At 28.1% G+C, this 22,792-nt stretch overlaps 1 protein-coding gene across 1 annotated transcript in view; it reads left to right on the top strand.

Moving 5' to 3' along the window:
• The window catches only part of Wdr33 (WD repeat domain 33), a 100,192-nt gene that overhangs the window by 30,721 nt on the left and 46,679 nt on the right, over positions 1–22,792 (top strand). Inside the window, exon 5 of the mRNA XM_075355618.1 lies at positions 14,490–14,587. Coding sequence (XP_075211733.1) covers positions 14,490–14,587 — 98 coding nt within the window. The remainder of the gene's footprint in view (positions 1–14,489; positions 14,588–22,792) is intronic.

Consider the following 22,792-nt stretch of genomic DNA (forward strand, 5'->3'; position numbering starts at 1 on the left):
TGACTAATGAGCAGATAATGTTTTATTTTGAATTAACTGCATTTTCTATGGCCTCAGTGACTGTTGTTGACATGATTACATCTGATAAAATTTTTTTCACTATACCTTACGATTTTACACAATTTCTTCATGTTGGTTCTAAGTGATAGTAAACACTTAATTTAAATCAGTTGCTCATTTGAATACATTTTATTACATTTAAGGTTAGATTACAAATGTTTATAAATAAATATTTGTAGCATAAAAATATAATATGAGAATTTATATAAATATAAGCTATACAATGGTTTTTCTGAGACACTTCAATATTTACAATATTATTTATAGATTTTACATGGTAAATAATTTTTTTTCTGGGTTAAAAAGTTTTATAATTTAAAACTTTTTTAAATAACATTTTATGAACATATTGCCATTTTACACACCATTTACTCATATAAATATTTTGTCAAAATTTAATAGTAGTAACAATTGGAAGGTCTTAACAATGATTAGTAAAATATTGATTATAGAACACTGTTGTTTTTTTACAAAAAATATTATAAACTAACATCTTGTTAATGATGTAGAATGGTTTTTACCTATTGAGTAGGCCTTCAATGCTACTGTTATGTAGTAACAAGTCTTGCTTATTTCATTATGTGCATACCAGACCCCCTTTAATTTTGGCATTGAAGAACTCAGTGCTTCACTTACAACATATTTAAAAAAGATTAAAATATCAACTCTTTAAAAAATTACAATAACAATAAAATTCTATAAGAAAAAAAATTAATTATGAAGCAGTGCTGTTTCTTATCAGTTTCTTACCTTGTATGTTTCTATTTCTATGTATTGTATATCTTAATATAATATTGTATCATGTTACATTAAACATATAGGGAATAGGTGAAGGTAAATTTTCACCATAAGTATTTTAGTTTGCTTCTAATTGTTTAAGCATGTAGTATTTAAAATATTCCTAATTGTCATTGGTATTATAATTATGATTCAGTATTTGTTTATCAAGGACACTAAGTTTTATAGTTGTAACTTCTATATACATATGTTAAGTGAGGTACTGTTAAAATTCTTAGTTTTATAATATCACCTGGTCAGTATGCACTAGTTCCTTGAAATAAGACTTAAGAAATCTCTTAAAAGACCTCTCCAGTTTCCACTACCTCACGAGTATTATTGAATATGAAATACATTTCAATAATACTGCTTTTTAATGATTTTACATCCTGAAAACTCTTAATAATATACAGAATATAAAGAAAGAAGTCTAATTGCCTTGTCAGCTGCCAACTGTCAACTTTCAGCTATACCAAAAGCAAGCTATAAGTGGTAACTGAGTATCAAAATTTTAAACACAGTAATGCTTTTTCTATAATTTATTATTAAAATTTATGCCATAATTTCATTTACTTTGCTATTGATCAAGAAAGGGATTCTTTTTATCTATTTAAATATTTTTCCATTCATCTAGTTTTTAAATTTATAATGTTACCATTAGTTCTTATTTTAAATATATGTACTACTGATATAATTGCACTAAGCCGTTGTGGATTAATGTCCTGTTGCTTTCCTCTTTTTTTTTTTGCATAAATCATGAACTGTAGTATATGTATATTTATATACACTTGTTTCATTTTAAATATCGTTTTTTAGTTACTGCTGAATATAGTTAATTTAGAAATTAGACCTATACCAATTATTTGGAAAGGAAAGGAATAAACATTTGACAGTTAAAAACAACTTTAATAGATAAACTTTTTCTTCAGAATTTACATTTTGTTCGAAAATGTTGTTTTAATTAAAAATATGCGAGTATTATTTACTTGTTTATTATCACCGAAACACCTTTTTTTAATTTCAAGCATTGTCTGCCATGGTCATTAGTCTCTCATGTACAGGGAATACATATTTGTGAAATGGATTCATTTAAAATCGCTTTTGCCACTGGAATTTTCATAAATCAGGTTGATAAAATGATATTTAAAGTTTATAAAATAATAGATTGAACTAGATTCATTTTCTAAATATCTAGAAGTATACATTTAGAAAATATTGTAAGTATTATAATGCAGTTCCCTCGTTATTGGTTTTAATTATAAAGTGCTGCAACTGAAATTGAAATCAGGTTTTAAATCGTGCAGTTTACTGCCTCCAAAAACCATGAAACACTTTGGTGAATATAAAATAAGCATATATCATTAAAATGGTTTTCAGTCTTTTTTTTTATTACAGTTTGAATAGTTGAAATTTAACACTAGGAAGAAAATACATTTCTTTTCATCTGTAATTATAGAATCATTTTATTTTTATCATTCTATAATTATAGAATCTAATTGATTATGTTTATAATGAATGAATTTAATGTTAACTTGTTATTTAATTTTAAATAAGAATATTAAAAACTACTGTTCTAGTATTAAATTAGTTCAATATGTGGTGGTATGATAGAAAAAATTTGTATTTACTTTTCAGGTTGAGATCAAGCTAAATCGTTTATGTTTTAATCATTATATTAAAATATAATATGAGAGAATTATATATAACATAGGAGATGGTTCCTCAGTATTGTCTCCCAACTACCACTTTATTGCTGGTTTCCTTGATGGCCTAGCAATCCACAGCTATAATAAGCTCTGGTTAAGCCATTACACACACCAAGGGAGCTTGGTCTATGTAATGCCTATAGCTTCAAATCAACAGAGCTACACTAGGTATCTAAAGACTTCTTCAATATACACGAAGGAGTCAGTTCACGACAGATTCACAAATTAAATGATTGAAATTGAATTGAAACAATGCCCAATATAGTTGGGCATTATTATGATGTACTCTTTGTATCATTGTATTTGAGATTTATGAAATTCTCAGAGTATTTAGTTTTTTTTTAAATCCAACCTTTTTACATTTTAATTACCAGTAGTACAAAATCTGTCCATGTAAATAGTTACTGGTTGATTTTTCCTTTTTTTAAGAGTTAAGATATTTTTCATAATTTATTTTTCCTTAGTATTTTAAGTTATCTTTAAATATTTTTCATGGTTATGTGTATAATAATCAGAATAAAGGCTGATTTGACCTTTTCTAATCTAATATCAGTTGTTGTATAATGGATAGATAGATGTGCTGTGGCAAGAGTTGTATAGTAGCAAGTTTCTTTTATATCAGAAGTATACTGTACCAGCAGAACGGTTAATGCATTAATTTTATATTAATATATGCATTGAATGTGTTCTAAACAGTTTACAGCCAGAGAATCATCTCAAGGTTTTTAACTTACTTAAAATGTTTATCATTAAACCAGAAGTAAAACCATTTATAATGCATAGAAATAACTATAATAATTTCTAGTTGAATTTGAATTGCATTAGTTATCTTTTTTTTCATTTCACTTAGATTTAAGTATATGTCAAGCATTTTGTAAAATAATTAGCATATGTGTGTAATTCCAATGCAAGTTATACTGTAGAAGTTTTATATGTGAAATCATTGCACGCATGTAGAACACATTTCTTGGTTAATATTCATGGACTATATTTTGTTTGCCATTTCTACCGCATAATAATTATATTCAATTCAGTAGAATAGCTCATCTCCTCCAAATATGATTTGTGATACGGTTTATTTCACTCCAAAAAGATGAATGTTTTCTCCTAATTTTGAAAGAGAAATTTCCAGCATCTTGAAACTAGCTGTTTAATATTTAACAACTTTGAAAAATTATCACATTTCATCATACTGTTCAAAAACTAGAATTCTTCATTAAACATGTGAAGTTCATGAAAAAAGTATTATATATTTGAGTGTGTGAAAGATTAGGTTGTTCAGTAGAAAAAAAGTATTCATGATTAAGTGCCATGGATAACTTTCTGTGATCAGCATATAAAGTTCAACAAAGTATTGTTAATAAAATTGTTCATTATCTATTTGATGGTCAAATATAAATACTTGAAGCTAAAAAAAATTTGGATAGTTTTACAAATTTTTTACATAATTCTTGTCTCTTATCAAAACGACTTAATTAAATTGTTTGTAATGAGACTATATCAGATTTATACTGTTCACCATGCGTAAATTTGTCACCCTTCATTGAATATTCTATGCATCATTCATTTCATTAGTATCTACGAAGTGTCTGTACAGCTTACATAGAGTATGACATATTTCACTAGGCCTGATGTTTCTCATTTCTGTAAAACATTACCTACATTCCTGTCAGTCACTGGATTGGCCTGATGACAGAAAAATATTTAGATACCTTTGTGATTTACTTTGCAACTTAAATATTAAAATTACAACAGTCCATGTAATTTAGATGGAGTTTTATTATAATGAAAATTTTTGATGAATAATCTATCCAAGGGGGTAGATTCTAATAGCTACAATGTAGATTTCATAAACAGTAATTAAATATTCTATAAGTAAAAGTATTTTACATTAGTTTTATTAGTGTATTGATTTGGTTTTTTGTATTTATTTTTTTATAATTACAAGCTATATGCTTGATAAAATTTGAAACATGCCCATAGTGTTTTAAAATATTATTACACTGCTGCATTTTTAGTCTTAAAATACCAAAATAATTTTTCTTTTTGGTTGCTCAAATTTTAATTTTATTACAAATTATTCATGTTCTTTTTGAATATTTTCAAGTGAAACATAAAACATAATATTGCACAGCATAAGAAACACGAAGTCACTGTAACAAGGGGTAATGAAGTCCAGGATAATTAGCTTTATATTACTTAAAATCATAATTACTTTTTTTTAAATCATTTGGAAAAAAATATGCTACTGTACTTGAAATTTCAGATCTGATAATTTCATTTATTACATTAAATATATATATATATTACAGATGCTTCAAAAAAGGACACATTCAAATTTTGATAATATATATTTGAATTATTTTTGTAACAAAACAACTGATTTATAAATATTCTAATTACACATATTCGTACAGTTTATAATTATTGTAGAAAGTGATTTCTGTAACCTAAATGCAAGTTCTTACCTTTTTCATGATATTTGCAATCAGTCTTCATTATCTTAATTCATTTAATATTTAAAATCTCACTTTCCTTTTTAATTTTCAGTTACGAGTGTGAAAATTGTTTAGAAAAAAAAATACACTTATATATTTATATATATATATACAATAAAAAAAAAATCTGGTGGTAATAATGCCAGGGATCAAAAGATTCTTGCGACTTGGTGATTTATTTTTTTTTTTAGCAGTCAGGTAGTGTAATTAAACTGAAAAAAAATTTCTCATTTATTTTTCTCTAATAATGCAGTAATTATTAGTTTAAGTCTTGTTAACTTCACTGTTTACAGCTTTATCAGCTAAATAAAGGATCTCCATATATCTTAACATATTTTTACATTAGGAAGTTTTTTCTTTTGTGTTGCATATTTCTTGCCAACAACATCTTTTCATACAGGTATGAGTTTTTCTAGGCTTACGCATATTTTAAACAGAAAGAAAATATCAAAAAATGATAATAATAAAAACTTTAAAAAATAAATAAACAGATTTCACAAATGTTCTGAAAAATGAGTAAATTTCCATTTTTTTTTTTTGTCAATACTACATCCAATTAAGGATTTGTCAATTGTGTTTTAATTTGGCTGTAATTTCAAAAGATCAGAATATAAAAATTGAGGAGTTATTTAAGAGTTATATTTTACTTTTTAGTGTGTTTTTTAAGTCAGTATAATTTTTTTTCAATAACTGGAAGAATCATTCCCCAGATGCTTGTTTCTGATTACATGATTAATTTTCTTTTCCTGTTATAATTTATTTCTTACCAATCCTGGCTTGACATTAAATATTTTGTTCAAAGGGGAAAATGCTTTCTTCCTTTAATTTTTTATAATAGTATTCTGTTTATTTTAATTTTACTTTTGTTGATAAGTCAAAATTGGTGTTTAGCAAGTCTTTTTTTGTTATTTATTTTTACACTAACTTTTTATCACTACTTGTTTGGGATTTTCCAGTTTAAGCATATTGTAACATTATTGTTATTATTATCCCTGTAAGTTACTCTGACTACAAACCTTACTGTTAGAACATGTTAGAGATGTGTTAATTCTCTATTATTAGATTTATGTATTTATTATTAATTGGTGGAAGTTACTTCTCAAAACATAAAAAGTGCCTTTTACCTCTTAACTCTTTTCCTCTACTCTTACCTCTTTCTCTTTCTCACATAGTTTATTTTGTCTTGAGTTTTTTATAATGTTGATTGTACATTGAAGAGATTGTACACCAGAAAGCCTTTGGGTGAATCCCAAAATACAATATAAAACTTGAAGTAGAGCATTAAAATATGCAAACACTAAATCACATGGTGAGATAAATAAATGGATAATAGATTAAAAATTATAGTTAATATAAATAATTGCTTAAAATGCATCGAACATGTAAGGTTTATTTTTTTAGACATGTTAGCAAACAACCCTGATCAGAGGCAGTACTTATTTATAAAATACTTTTCTCATCTTGAGGTTGCACAAATAGGCAGACTAGCAGCTGAGACTCCTGACAGTTAAAGATGAGTTAATTATGCCTCCGAATATATAACAGTTTTTTCATACTATTAGACTTTTTGTCATTACAAAAGCAGCCAATAATTTATTTAGTTACAAGCAGATTTTTAGTCATCTAGATTAATTAATCTTCTTCATAACGCTTACTGCAGTACCTTTTATAATATTTATAATCAGATTTTTTCTAATTCTTTTTAAAATTCAGTTATCACTTTGCCAATCCTGTTCTCATTACGAGTAAAGCCTAATCTTTTTTTCTGTTGTTGGTTTACCTATACAATTTTTAAAATCAGTGTAGTGTGTTAGTATGTTTAATTAATATTAATTGGTCTAACTTGTAGAATTTTGTTTATTTTATCATTGCTTTAGTTTTTTAACTTTTTAATTAATTTGGATTGGCTTGTTGGTATTGAACATGCTACAATTAAAACCATAACTAAATAATGTAGATTTATTAATTATAAATATAATACAGAAGAAACTAGTTTTTATATTTAATACTGGGTATATTTTTATCTTATTTTTTAAAATTTATTAATTGGATGATTTTAATAAGATTTTTGATTATACGATTGCTGGTTTAATAAAAGATTGAAAAAAATTGCATTTTATATATATATATATATTTTTTTTTAATTTTATTTTTTATGGTTCAAAACATGTAATATAGTTGGTTATATTCAGTGTCTGTTTTGAGTGACAATACTGCTGTTTGGGTAACATATTATTTATTGGAAATGGTTGTGTTTCCGCACACATATATATATATATATATATATATATATATATATATGTGTGTGTGTGTGTGTGTGTGTGTGTGTGCAAACTATTTTCTTGTTTACGTAACTTAATGGCTCTTTTATTTATTAAAAAGTGATAAATAATTACTGCTGTATAAATAGCATATGTTTATTGTTTACGTAATTAATAATGTAAAAAAGTAATTTTAGGCATAACAACTGATAAATTATTCATAATTTTCTTTTTTTTGCTATATCAATAAAGGTATTTTTTGATAAGTAATTAATTAATTTATTTATTTATATTAATTAAAAATTAATAAATTTTAATTTGTTATAAAATTAATTAATTTTTTCATAAATGATCCTGTGTTACGAGTAGTTTTTCATATGCGGCCACACATTTGCGTTTCCTTTTAGGTAAAAAGGAACAAGTTTCTTCAAATTATTTTAAAATAGCATTCACTATCCCTAGTCCAACACCACATTCAAAATAGCTTATAACTTACAACAACAAATAACTGAGGAATCCTCAGAAAGTGAAACAATTTTTGAACACTTTCTTGGAGTTATGTCCATTTTTATACATTTAACACACACCAAACAAAAAATATAATTTAGTAATTAAAAATGAAACAACTTTTACAAAATGTTATTTACAACATGAAAAATAACCAAATAATAATTTCACATTATACAGAAAACTTAAAGAATGGGTATGGTCAGGCAGTATAGCCACAACAGAGAAATAAACAAAAAATTCCCTGAGTTTGGATTAATCTGTATCTACTGTATATATATTTCATTAATCACATAAGTGTTTTGGCAGTTTTCACCATTCCTTCCTGCATCAACTTCTTATCTCTCAACATACATTCAAATCCAAAATTGAGGCCAGTTGTTATTATTATATAACGATTTTCATTATCTACCACAAAATTTTCTTCTCCAATTCCTTATAAAACTTCTACATACATAGTGGTTTCTTTATTCTCTATTAACTTACCTTTAGTAAGTTCAACTATTTGATAAAATTCATATGTTGTAGCCAACTTAATTGTAAATTATTGCTGTTATATTGTTCTTTATAGGCTTTCTTCTTGATAACACTGTTTATGAGTCCAATATTTTTTTCCTTTTAAGTGTATATGTACACTTGATATTTATCTAATATCTAATGATATTTATTGTTTTGTTTAATTCTAGAATGGTATGTATGCATTTAGTTAACATTGAACTGTTTTTAATATTTTTCATGTTTTATCTTTTTATATATTCCTAGTTTCTTGCTATCACCTTCTTCAACCCTTGTTTTGAATGATTTATTATTTTTACTAATTACTTCATTAATTTATTTTTTTTTTTAAATTATTTGTTGATCATAATTAAACATTATTAAGTTATTTATTCACTTTAATTGAAGATGAAGGTATCTCAGAAAACATTCTTTAAAAAAAAATTAAGGTATAACTTTTACTTTGTTTTTCTGCTTTGATGGATTCATTTAATATACATTTAGATAAATATAATAATGCAGTATACAGTACAGAATTGTATACGTATTTACTGTAAACAACGTCATCTAATTAATGTTACTTTGAGATGCTAATAGAAATTTGTTAAAAAAAAATTAGTTTGGCAACAAAATTAAGAAAACTGTTTTTTTTTTTGCTTTTTTTTAATGAGATGTGTGGGCATCAACTGCTGTGATCATTTAGCGTAAATGGAAATTTGTAGCTTATGAAAATTGCTATGCCTGACCTCTGAATCCAGGACCTCTGGGTGAAAGGCTGAGATGCTGTCACTCACGCTATGGAAGCCGTGTTGTTTTAATTATTATTCTATAATGTGAAAATATCAATAACAAGAAATCACCATACACAGAAATGGAAATGACTTTAGAAATAAATATGCTAGTATTTTACAGTATCTGCTCCTCTACTAAACATTTTCAGCTTATTCATTATATAAGAATTAATTACTAACCACCACATAATTAAATTAAATTTTTTAAGTGAATCTAATTGAAAATTATAATTAACACCATACTAAAAGTCGCATCTTAGAACATAACAGGATCATTTGTTATTGGCATCTGTAAATTTGTAAGACCATCTGGATATAATGCTACTACACATAATTGCCCTTTTCGGTTGTTATATTTAATGCGTGCCAAGTGTAGTTGTATAAATGTCACTCATTCATTCATTCCCCACTGTGTATAAGTACATAGTGGATATAATAACCTTGAAAATTAAATATAAGATGTATTTATTCTTTGAATGTTTCGTTATTTCCTATATAAGTAATTTTATATTCAATATTAAAGTTATACCATACCTAAATAGAGACGTGCCAAAATCTACACTGCAAAAAATTGTATAGTATTAGAGGGAATGATGTCACTTTACATATTAGCTGCTTTTTCTCACTGCAATAAATTTTGAATTTTTTGTACTGAAAAATACCATTATATTTCTTGATTGTCATTTTATACATGAAATTACTTCATAATTTAGTACAGCAATGGATTATTTATTAGTTTCATTTGATTCTCAGTTTAAAAACAAATCTCTTAAACAGAACATTTAGTAATAAATAAAATTAATTAAGTATATTACATAACAGTATTTACAAATAATGATTATTTTTTACAAAAAGTAATACATTTTGGTATAAAAGATCTAAAGTTGACAAAAATGTATTTTATAAATCGAATAAATACAAAATAAATAAATTTATGACCAAAAGAAAGAGAAAAACTTTAATTTACTTAATATTAGGTTTTTAATGAAATATTAGCTAATGTTTAATAATAATTAAATCTGTGCCCCTTCAGCAGTTTTTAATTTTTAAATTACAACAACAAAAAATTTAGCCTCCTAAAGGTATACAAATATTTTTTTATACCAAAAAATGCCTCTGTTTTTTGGGAGGTAAATTTTTATGGAGTACCTGCTACACTTTGATGTTTATTATCTTAAATGTATAATTTTTTAATAGAATCCATTATAAAATAGAGATTTTAATGAAGATTTCTATGTAATTTTTGTATGTGTTAGATTATATTTATAAAAAGTTGTAAATATGAGCTGTTAGCAATACAGTTTAGTCTACAGCTAAGAGTGCAAACATTCTATGTACAAAGGTATTCTAGAATTGGAAGGTTCATGAGAATTTATTTTTATTATTTTATTCCATTATGAACCAAAGAAAAGAAAATACAATGGTAGAGTACATATTTTGTTTTGTGAGTAGCTAATAACAAATACAGTTTTGTAACAATAGAAAGAAATCAAAAACAGTTATTTTTTTCCAGAAACATGTTACCGGACATAAACAAAAAATATTTCTTTTATTTTCCTATCTAGATAGCGCTATAGTTCTAGAAGGGAAAGTGTTGTAATCAGACCAATTTGGGCATATATAGTTTTCACCGGATCTTGATGTTTTGACACCTAAGAAACCCAAAAAACCAAATGGAAATTTTACAGATGTTAATTTTCATATGTACATGTTTATGTTCAGTGTAGGCTTTTAAATCGCCTTATATCTACAGAACTACTGGACCAGTTTTGACCAAACTTGATCGAATTTCTTCTATATTTGGGGTATTAGATTTTAAACCTAAAAGGTAAAGGAGTGAGATTATAGAGCAATGTAACCCTCAGTATCTCAAGATTTTGTGTAATATTATATTTTTCATAGGCACCTTGTTAACAATTAAAAAATAACAATATTTACAAAATTGCACCCCTACCCAAAAAATGCTGTTATCTGCTATGTTGTGACATCACAAGTAAGCAGTAGAATTAAATAAATGAATAATATTTAAAGTTTAAAAAAGTAACTTGGTCTCAAGCTCGCTCGCCCTGCTGATCCTACAAGCGAAATTTATTCTATTTAAGTTGTAAATTTACATTAGTTTAGTTAGTGCTGACCATCATCACAAATACCACCACACCTGCATTATCTAAATATGATGTGCAAGTGCATTTTAGTTAGAATCATTGAATTAAATAAAGAAAAAATATATTTAAATAAAATGATAAATATTTTTAATTAAGTTGTCTGTTGGCCATACATCAGATACAACACACAGTTGTAGTACTTTCCCAGAACTTGTGATGGAAAACTCCTACAACTATGTTGTCAGCTTTTTTCCTATAAGTTAAATATTCATACAAACTAATTCTAACCAACTGCAATGATACATTATATTACACACACAGTATCAATAATAAATTTTAATTAAAAAATATGTAAGTGGTTATAAGAATAATTTATATGTAGGTGAGGTGCTTACCTACTGCTACTACTTAGTAGCAGAAAACATTGCACATTCTTATCGTTTTATAATCTTTTTGCTATAATTAAGCAACTGTACAAGATATACAAAAAAATATACATTTTTATATATTCGAATATATATCCTATCCGCTGCAATGAGCTATGTGCACAATGCTACAAGCTGGACCATATGTGTTTCACTAATTAGAAACAGGTTAATTTGTTGTGTATTTACTATGTAGGCACTATTTGTAGAAAAAACCTATTATTTCATTTTTGTTTTTTAGTTTATTTTTAAGATATGACTTCTAGTTAAATTAATTTTTACTTTCACTAAATATATATTTTTTTTAGCTTCAAAATACTTTGTACTTCTATTCCATCTAATGCTTCTAAATCTTAATGTCTTCAATCTTTGTTTTCTTGAATTACATCCACTATTATTTCTTCTTCACTCATTATTTAATATTGATTTTAAATATCATATTATTTTATCATTATTTATTTGTCATATATTAAATATATATGTTAAACATTGATTTTGTCAATATCCACTTTTCGCACCATAAAATTTTGTCTTAAATCTGGTTCTCTAAGTGTGTACTTAATTATTTAAAACTATTTAGCTCTGCTAACAGACCAGTAACTGAAAATTGTTCATTCTTGTTTTATTTTTTTTTTAATGGATAAAGTTTATTAAATTTTTTGCAGTTTTGACTCATGACATTTTCTTTTAAATTTTTCTTTGTAATTCTAATTTGGTATACCATGTCCTTCAATGTAAGGATGTTTTATTATAAAAGAAATAACTATTGAAAAATGTTATAAACTTAATATACCTGCAGTATATCTAAATTTGCAATTTAACCAGGGAGAGGGTAGTTAATTTAAGTAATAAAATAACTTATTCACTATCCATTATTGCTCTATGTTGATAAAAAAGCTCTTCCTAATAATTCTTAAGTGTATTTGTACCGTCTTTTGTGGTAAATATCACAGAAATTCAAGAAGGAAATGTATTTAATGATGGTGAGTATTTCTCATATTTTGCCTTTCATTCCACATGTCAAAACTGATGGTTAATTTTCACCATTAATTTTTTTTCATCAAATATGTGTTAGCAGTTCATTTTCTTTACATTATAGTAAAGAAAATATTGTTACTGATAAAGAAACATGGTTGAATCAGTTTCATTCTATTGCTTATTTCTATCATAAATAGTGGATTCTAAGCTTTTAACTATAATGGTTTTATTTATAAAATCATCCTGTAGATTAGTATCTTTATCATTATGACCTCATACCCATTAGCATACTTTACATGTAAGTAAACTTAAGAAAAGAACTTTATAAAGGAAGGGCATTTCTTCCAATTTTATTCTTATTTAATTAAGAAATAGTGTAGAATATTATTTTGTATCGTTAAACGAGATATAATTTATTTGCAAGAGTATATAAAATAGATCTAATTTTATAATAAATGTTGTTGCTTATAACTTAATGAAATCTCACATGGTAGTTTATGGATTTGTCTTTTCACTTTAGGTTTTAGATGTTGAGATATAGGCAGTCTCCTTGGATGGAAGGATCAATTGTCCATCCACCTTACCTGTAAATCAGAAATAGTTAAAAGTTTCACCACATTCAATTTCTAAGTTTTCAGTAGGAACTGAAAATGAGGCATTCTACTCTAATCCAGTAAATTTTGCAAATATAGTGTTTTGTACTATTTTTGTTATTGGTTATTTTTAATTCTTTGTAAATTGATTTAGTGCCAAGTATTTAATGGTATAGAGGGAATTATTTGATAGATATGGAGGAGATTAGAGAAGGTTAAATGAACTGACAGAGCAAAAAATGAAGAGATGGAAGCTTAATCAAAACATAAAGGAAGGCTTTTCGGCTGAGACATCACAAGAGGATAAGAATTGATTAAAATCAGTACTAGAAAGATTAGTCAAATGTGCAGAAAAGAGAGACTGTAAATTAAAAATTATAAACAATCTAAAAGGAAATGGAAGTTGCCCAGAAGTCAAAAGCTTATTTAGAAATGGAATAGATTCGTGACAAACATTGTACAAGGAGCCTGCCATAGAGCAAATAACTTTATGATGATTGATTTTTAATTCTTATGAAATTACTTCTTTTAAAGCTTATTAGAATTTTAACAATACATGGGTAACTAGAATGAAGGGCTAACAATACAATAAATTTATTTCCTGATTTGTTTTCTGGTTTGAGTTTCAAGCTGACTACATTTTTTTTAGTGTACATCTTTTCCTTTCTGTAACTTTTGTAATCTTTTTACTATTCTTCACTCTTCTTAAGCAACTGGTGACCCTTTAACCTCATAATTTTAAGGAATACCATCATACTCTATTTCCAGTAACTATATTTTTGTGCCACTCTTTTTCATTTCAGATTTTACATTTTTTTTTTTCATTTTTTGCATAATTTATTCCAAATTGTATATTCTGCAGTGATTTCAGAAAGCTTTAAATATGTATTTGATATATAAAATTATTGTGTTTGTCCTGGAAATAGAAAGGATATCTAAGTTACCTGATGGTTCAACAAATCTCAGGAGTCACATCCTGAAGTACAAAAGAATTGAACCAAGGGTTGATGTTGATGGCTATGTTCAATACCCATCAACCATGAAGGTTAAATACAGATAGGTTCCTTTTAGATAGGTAACTGTATAATATTGGAAGTTTTTGAGCGGCGAATGACTGCATCAGTTTGCACCCTTAAAATTAAAAATAAGTAATTTTTTTTAAACTAAAAAGTTTAATTTTATTCAAATAGAAAAAAATATATATTCTATATGAGTAATAATCAGAATTTTCTAACTTTTTTAATTTTTTATTAATTATTAATATTATTGTCTCTACGTTTCTTTTTGTTCCAGTTTTAGTCCAAATGACAGCAAATTTGCTACATGTTCAGATGATGGAACAGTACGAATATGGGATTTCCTTAGGTGCCATGAAGAAAGAATATTGAGAGGTATGATAATAATTATTCAGGTTATATTTTCATCTGAAATTTTTTTTTGAAAATAAAATAAATATTAATTTATATTTATTCTTAATTTTATTTTTTTATAATTTATCATTTGATATTTTGTTTCTGTGATAAATACCTCTCTAAATTAATACACTATAAACCACCGTCAGTATCTGTTGTTTTAAGTAAATTAAAAGAACTTTAATTTTTCACGAGTCTAAATTTATTAAAAACAGCTATAAATAAAAATAATTTAGAATAAATATTCAAAAATTCCACCATGATATCGATGCACTTTCAACTTGTTTCCTTACATTTCTGTCACCAACCTAATGATATCTTCACATTCCTTGATGAGGACAACAGCATTGAGAATGCAAGCAACCAGTTAATCATGCGTGTCTACTTTTTGCCTGTACACCTTATATTTCATCCATCCCCATAAACAATAATCTAGGAGTAAAGTCAGGTGAACTAGGTGGCCAATTTACTGGCCCTCTACATCCAATCCATTTACCAGTAAATTTTTCATCCAAGAATTGTATTACTTCATTCATGATATGTGTTTGTGCTCTACCAAGTTGATTGTACATTTCAGTTCTTTTTGCTAATGAGAAATTTTCAACCACTGTAAGAAATTCATTGTTTAAAAAGTGAGGATAATTTCTCCTTCTGACATGTTCTAGTATGAAAGAGCCTATTAATTACAGTTGTTTTAATTTTTACAAATTGATAACATTATTTTGTTAAGTTCTGTTCTGTTTTCTTTTTAATAATAAAAGTTTACTTTTTTGTTTTTCACAGAATTTACTTTATTACATAGATTACCTCAGAATTAAATTCTCTAGTTTTGATAATAAAATTTACGTATTTATTAGACATTTAATGAAGTCATGTACTTCAAACCTAAAAAAATGTATTTTTCTGTTTTACGTTGGATATCATGAAAACTACAGGAGATATAATTCTGGGACCTGTTGTATTGGAGTTTTCAGTTAAAAACATAAGAAACCCATAAGAAAACATATAATGCTTTAAAATTATCAGTATGACCTCATTTCACCAGGGGAACTGAAATCTGGGTAAAACTTTTCGCTAGCCATAACTCAATAACAAAGCATTTTCGGACATATGTTTGTGCAAATCTATTTTCTTATTTCAAGCTCTAGAAGCAATTCCCATATTATTTCCCTTTCCTCTTGAATCACTCTGTAAATAATTCATTATTTGATACATTTAGACATACAATAAAACTTGAGTTAACGGAATTTCACGGGACCGAAAATATTTTCTGTTGTGAACAGAATTCTGGTGAATACAGGAATGAACTAGCAGACTATACAATTAAAAAAAAATATATGTTAGTGTACTTACCCCATTTCATTTTCAGCAGTAGTTTGTCAGTGAATTCATAAGCACAAAATTTCTATCTTATGTTAGCACGTGAAATTTAGGAACTGATAATTTTGGAGAATAACAAATTTCAGTACCTTAAACTAAACTAATACACTTTAATAAGTAAATAGAATTTAAATTAATGTACTTTATTACTGTTCATTATGTAATTTAGTCTTTATTATTAAAAAAAAATTATTATTTTTTTTTTTACTGAACTTTTATTTTCTGTCAACATTCTGGCTTTACAAATTATGTTAAACAACTCTGAATCATTTGCCACAGGTGAAAATTTGCCACAGGTGGGAACCAAGCTAATTTAACATGGCTTAATGCAATATCCAAGTGACATGTGGCATTATCTAAAAAGAGAAGAATGTGTCTATTTTGCTGCTTCATTCTTGCGTTAAACCCTTGCAACCACTCCTTCATAATACACGACGTCATCTATGGTTTTTTGTTGGATCTTCCTTACTATAGAAAGATGTCTTTATTAATGTTTTTAAAACACCTCGGCTTATCAGCCTTTCCAATAATGAGCGGTTTTTCCAGTTCTCCTGTCATAAAACTGCAAACAAAAACTGTCAACTTTTCCTTGGAATTCTTCCCTCCTGTACAATATTCTCCTTTCAAGCAAAGAGTCTTGCTCGGTAGTGCACAATAAAAAAGTCCGGTTTTGTCCCCATTTGCAGTTTTTCTAGGTTCGTAATTTTCAGCCAAAGTAGCAAGTTTTGTTTTCCAGTCAGTTTCTGTCTTGTCACACATACCTCTACCTTCGTCACTTACTTCTTTAAAGAAAATTTGATGCCACCTTTTTAAAACTTTCCAGCCAACCATTTGAAGTGCTGAAATTGGTGCTACCTAATTTCTCTGCAATTTCCTTTGCTTAATGCTGTACAATTACTCCTGAAATCAGTAACTTTCTTGCTCTCGCACTGACAAACCACCCCCAAACAATTTTGTTAATTTCTTTGTTGCCAGTTTTTCGCATATGACTTTTATTTGAAGCGCTCCGTTTTGACCTTTCAGTTTTTAACTCGTTTTTATTTTTAAAATTTCATAGATTTGAGTCTTACCTATGCCAAATTTTTCAACTAAGTTTTTAACGGACAGTTTGTCTTTTTTGCTGGCTTTGGTTACTTTGATTTTTGTATTTAAGTCCAACACAGGTCTTTTTTTCGATGCCATACTTGTTACACTAATACACAGTATCTTAAAGAACACTGAATTAACAATTGCTCTGTACAATTCTGTACTTCAGGTACTGAACTGTAATATGGATCTGTAAAAATAAAAAATTAAAATGATGAATTCAGCGAATGAACAGAAAACAAAAGTGCACACACTCACATACACAGACGTGCGCGCGTACACACAGTAATGAAGACTGTTGTAAGGAATAAAAATGCCACATGGATAAGTTACATATAGTGGCATTACATTATTAATTTAAATAAAAATTGTGACTCGAGATAAGGAATGATGAGAGTGTTAAGTTATGATTCACAGGGCAGTAGGCATAAAGGCTAGTTTACTGTAAATAAACAAAACAACAATGACTGTGGGCAATGCCTTTACAAGGTTTTAACATTCTGTCTGTTTGTTGTTGTTTATTATGATTGGTGACGAGTTCTGAAAATCTAAATATTTTTATAGTGTTAAATGCAAATTTATCAGTTACAACTCTGACATGACTAATTTTTATTTTTGTTTATGCAGGGTAATTTGTAACACAGTGTAGTACAGTATATTGTATACAGTATGTGTAGTACTGTACAGTATATGTATTGTATTTTATACCGTGGAAAAATGTATTATTGTACTTTATGTATAGCATTAAATTGATATACATATTTTTTTACATAAATCACACATGAGTCTCAAAAGCCATTTCCGTTAACTTGTGAGACTTTTTCCATTACCACATCAGCCAGATTTCCATTATTTCAGGGAAAATTAACATCATATATTTGGTAAAATTCACAAGACCAATGAAATTTCCCGTTGTAGACAAGATTCCGTTAAATCCAGATTTTGTTAACTCAGGTTTTACGTATTTTACTGTTCTTAGTCATACTGACCCAAGTCTCCTCTCATTTTAGTCAAAAGTCACAGTTTCAGTATCCTTAGCAATAAGACCCAGGAAGTGCTGTACAATGAATTTCTTTCATAGAGATCAGGTCTTTTGAAAGTTTTACTAAGCTTCAAACAATTTGGTGTTTTTATGATTGGCATTGAATTGCATTTAGACATAATTGTATGCCCAGTTGCACTCTCAGAAAAGACCATGTGAAGAATGAGCATCTTGGTTAGCAACTGAAAGTATTTATAACCCTGATAATATAATGAAAACTGATGAAATGTTTTGAGCAAATTGGGGAACTACTTCACAACTTAATTAGGATTTATTATTTGGAGCACTGGGTTGGCAATCCTGCCGTTCTGTAGAATTATTGGTGTATTTTGTAGTCTTGTCATTTTTGGCTTTTTTTTAATGGTTTTTTAAGTAGCTTGCTAAGTGTGAGGTACCAGTGAGTCCAGCAAATTTTCCTGATTCCAGTCAAGTATATTTTTTACTGAAATATTTATTTATAAAAGAGTTATTGATGAGAATAGAGTTTTTTGAGAATATTATATTGTATTATATTATATCTAGTACTGGGTTTGGAATTCTGCTTTCTTATTGGCAATTGGTTCGCAATCTGTATGTCTGAAGACTGGAGTTAGTTTATGAAAAGTGCTCTTATTATTTTATCAAATTTTTTAATAATGCATTTAGAATAATAAATGTGTTTGCATCATATATTTTTATAATAATTTTATAAACTTGATTATTTAGACTAATTCATTTTGCTGTGTACAGCAAACAGTGGGTCATGTCATGTGGTTCCTTTTTACTTCCTTGTACAAAGTAAAGGAAGTATTGTGATCACAAAAAATTTCAGTTTCAGATCTCAATGGAAATATCCATTTTGACCATCATGGAATCCATTTTGACTAGTTTCGATGTGATGTCTGTACATATGTATGTATCTCACATAACTCAAAAACGATTAGTCATAGGATGTTGAAATTTTGGATTTGGGACTGTTGTAACATCTAGTTGTGCACTTCCCCTTTTTTTTTTGCAATTGACTGAACCAGAAGTGTCCAAAAAATGCCCAAAAACCAAAAAAAATTGGATTTTGAACTTTTTCTTAACCTCAGTAATAAGCCCTCATTGAGAGATTTTCAATGATATATCGTAAGTGGTACTTATTTTCATTGTTTCCTGAGTTATAGCCAAATAAAATTTTAATTAATGAATATTTGGATTTTAGAGGAAGGCACATTGGTTCAAATCAGATTTCATCTCCTTTTCTTTTTTTTTAATTTAAATATATTGATTTATTAATAATTATTAACCTGTCATTGTAAACAAATTTTTACGATGAATAATAATTCAGTAATAACAAAAAAATGAAAAAATATCAGAAGTTTTTAATGAAATAAAATTTTATGTACTTTTCATTTTAAAAAAATGTGTAAATGTAATTTAATATGTCTACAAGGAAATAATGTGTTGTCCACATCAGGTTTTTTCTGTTTTGTAAATAGTAAACTAAAAATATATAGAAAAAACTAATTAAGTTTTACTCCTGTAATTTGATTAAAGTCAGTGCATAGTGTGAGTTATGAATCCCCTAACAGTATAAGGTACAATCTCCCCCTCCTTTTGTCACTGTTCCTCTGAGTCCATCTTGTTAGGAGCTTTAATGCATTACCAAGAAAGTTTTATTTGTCTGGCAGTTGCATTTCCTAGTAGGGAATTGCCAGCTTTTATGTAGGGCATTTTGAGTGTATCCGTTGAGATTGGGGTCACATAATAGATTTTATATACTGGAACTTCATAGTACACATGAGCCAGAACACCTCAAATTATTTTTCGCCATCATCAAGTGGTGTCAAGCAGCAGTGGCAGAGATCAACAACTAGCTCTCTTGAGTTACTGCTACAGAAACAGAAAAAGCTACTTGTTAGTACCAAACTAGATTTGTCAGAGGAGATGGATGATTAACTGCAAAAATTAAAAAAATTCATAGATGAAAACTTAACTACTCTAGCATCCATAGAGGACATAAAGTTTTTCATTAGAGGATTGAGTAGGCTAAAGGATGAAAACAAATATTTGAAGCAAGAATGGACGAGAGTAACAGTGGAGAATGACTGGATAAAGATGAAACTGGACGATTTAGAGAGTAGAAGCCATCATAAAAATTTAGTGTTTAAAGTAATCAGTCCTGAAAAAGGCAGATTTGGTAGAGGTGTTGAAAGACATCTTTGTTCATCAGTGCTGGGAGTTACAGAAAATGTGCATATCAATAGACCACATCTGCTGTGAGCCTGGAAGGAGAAAGGACCATACCTCATATCCCAGATGACACCCATAGGCATGCTATTTTGCTAAGCTACAGGGACATCTTTTTGATGTATGTATCTGTGTTATAGCAGTGTATGAGGTCTGTTCAGAAAATAACTGAGGTTTATTTTTTTTTTATCTTTATTATTGATTTTACAGATTATTGGTCTTTGTCCCCTTCAGAGTACTCCTGTTCCCTATTCATACACTTTTCCCAGTGGTGTTTCTACTACACAAAACAGTCCTGGATAGCTTCATTTGAAATGGCCTATAAGATCCATGATGAATTTTCCTTAATAGTCATCAATAGTCTCAAACTGCATCCTTTCATCACTGACTTTAATTTCGAAAATAAGAAAAAATTGCGAGGTACCAGGTCTGGCGAGTAGGGAGGGTAAGGGAGGACAGTCATCTGATTTTTGGCACAAAACTTACAAATTGATAAAGCTGAGTGTGCAGGCACATTGTCGTGTTGAAGGAACCATGAGTTGTCTCACCCTAACTCTATTCTCTTTTTACAGATTTTTCCATGTAATTCTAAAACACCTTGATACTATGCAGGGTTCACTACTTCATCTTGAGACAAGAATTCAAAATGCACAGTTCCAATAAAATAAAATAAAAAACAGAGAGCATCACTTTGACATTGGATCGAGACTGACATGCTTTCTGGGACTTAGAGATCCTTTGCCAATCCATTGTGATGATTGAACTTTTGTCTCAATGTCGTAGCTGTAAACCCAACTTTTGTCTCCCATTATGATCCTTTACATAAATGTTTCATCATCGGCTTGTTCAAGAAGTTGCTGACAAACATCCATTCAATATTCTTTTTGCTCTTCAGTCATCAAATGAGGAACAAACTTTACTGCAACTCAATGCATGCTCAATTTTTCAGTTAAAATATCACGGCATGATCCAACTTAGATGCTAGTTCTCTGACAGTCAATCGGCTATCTGCAGATCGTTGATTTTCTAAACACGGGTGTCATCAGTTGAAGTCGAAGGTCATATTCCGTTGACTGATGACCACTTATAAATCTTGAAAACCTTTCGTAACATTGTGTACAACCCAGAGCATCATCTCCATAAGCTTGTTTCAAAAGTTGAAATGTTTCTAGGAAAGTTTTTCCCAGTTCTATACAAAATTTTACATTGTATCATTACTCCTGAAAATCATACATTACAAAAATCACTAGCATTTAAGCATGTTGCACTGAGACAACAATAACACGAAAACTAAATGAGATATCAACATTCCAAGAACATGTGGTTACAGAGGAAGTTATACGGAACACAATTCTGTCAACTGCTAGTCACTAAATGGCACATAATAAAATTTATACATTTTGAAGAGATTGCATAAAAAGGAAACTTATCAGTAGTCAGTAATTATGGGGAATATCTTTTACAAATGTTTTGGGAAAAAGTTTTGCAGGAATTGTTTTTAACAGATTAATGAACTTTGTAAATAAAAAGACGATTTTAAATGAATCAGGCAGGCTTTAGAAGGAGTTATTCCACAATTAATAACATTTTTAATCTATATTATACAGTAAAGTTAATATATCCAAATAGTAAAGTTATTGTTTTTTCATCAACTTTAAGGCTGCGTTTGACTCAGTAGATCGGGATGCACTTTTTTATAGATTACACAATTATGGAATTTTTAATAAACATTAACTTTCTTAAGTTAAGGTTTAAAAATTAACGTTTATTAATAATTTTCCATAAAACTGGGAAACACTTTCCTAGAAATGTTTCAACTTTTGAAACAAGCTTATGGAGATGATGCTCTGGGTCATACACAATGTTACAAATGTTTTTCAAGATTTAAAAGTGGACAACAGTTGACTGAATATGACCTTCGGCCAGGAAGGCCTTCGACTTCAACTGATGATACCGTGTTCAGAAAATCAACAATCTGCAGATCGTCGATTGACTCGTCAGAGAACTTTACATGGTTTGTAAAGAAATAATCACTACATGTGTGATGTAACTTGGGTTTGTCAGAGGAGTTTAGAACCTTCAGCAGTGTTAAACAAGGTTTTTTGTTGTCAACAATTTTATTTTCTTTGTATATAAATGATTTGTATGAAGAGTTGGGACGGGGCTTGTAAGTAGTTAATTTAAATATAAGACTATGTGAACATACAGATGATATTGTGATTACGGTTTCACATTCAGTAGTGCTCCAAAATAACCTGGAAAAGTTTAGCAGGCAGTAGAATCTAACAGTTAATTTAGATAAATCAAGAAGTGTTTGGAAGGGGAAGAAGGCTTAAAGAGCTCAGGACAGTGGAATTATAATGGTGAGTCAAATGAAGTTGTAAGCGCTTACAGGTATCTGGGAGTAACACTGACACATTTGCTATCATTTAATCATCATTGATTGAAGAGAGAGAAAGAGA

This window comes from Lycorma delicatula, chromosome 2 (genome assembly GCF_047948215.1).
Source record: "Lycorma delicatula isolate Av1 chromosome 2, ASM4794821v1, whole genome shotgun sequence".
Taxonomy (NCBI): Eukaryota; Metazoa; Arthropoda; class Insecta; order Hemiptera; family Fulgoridae; genus Lycorma; species Lycorma delicatula.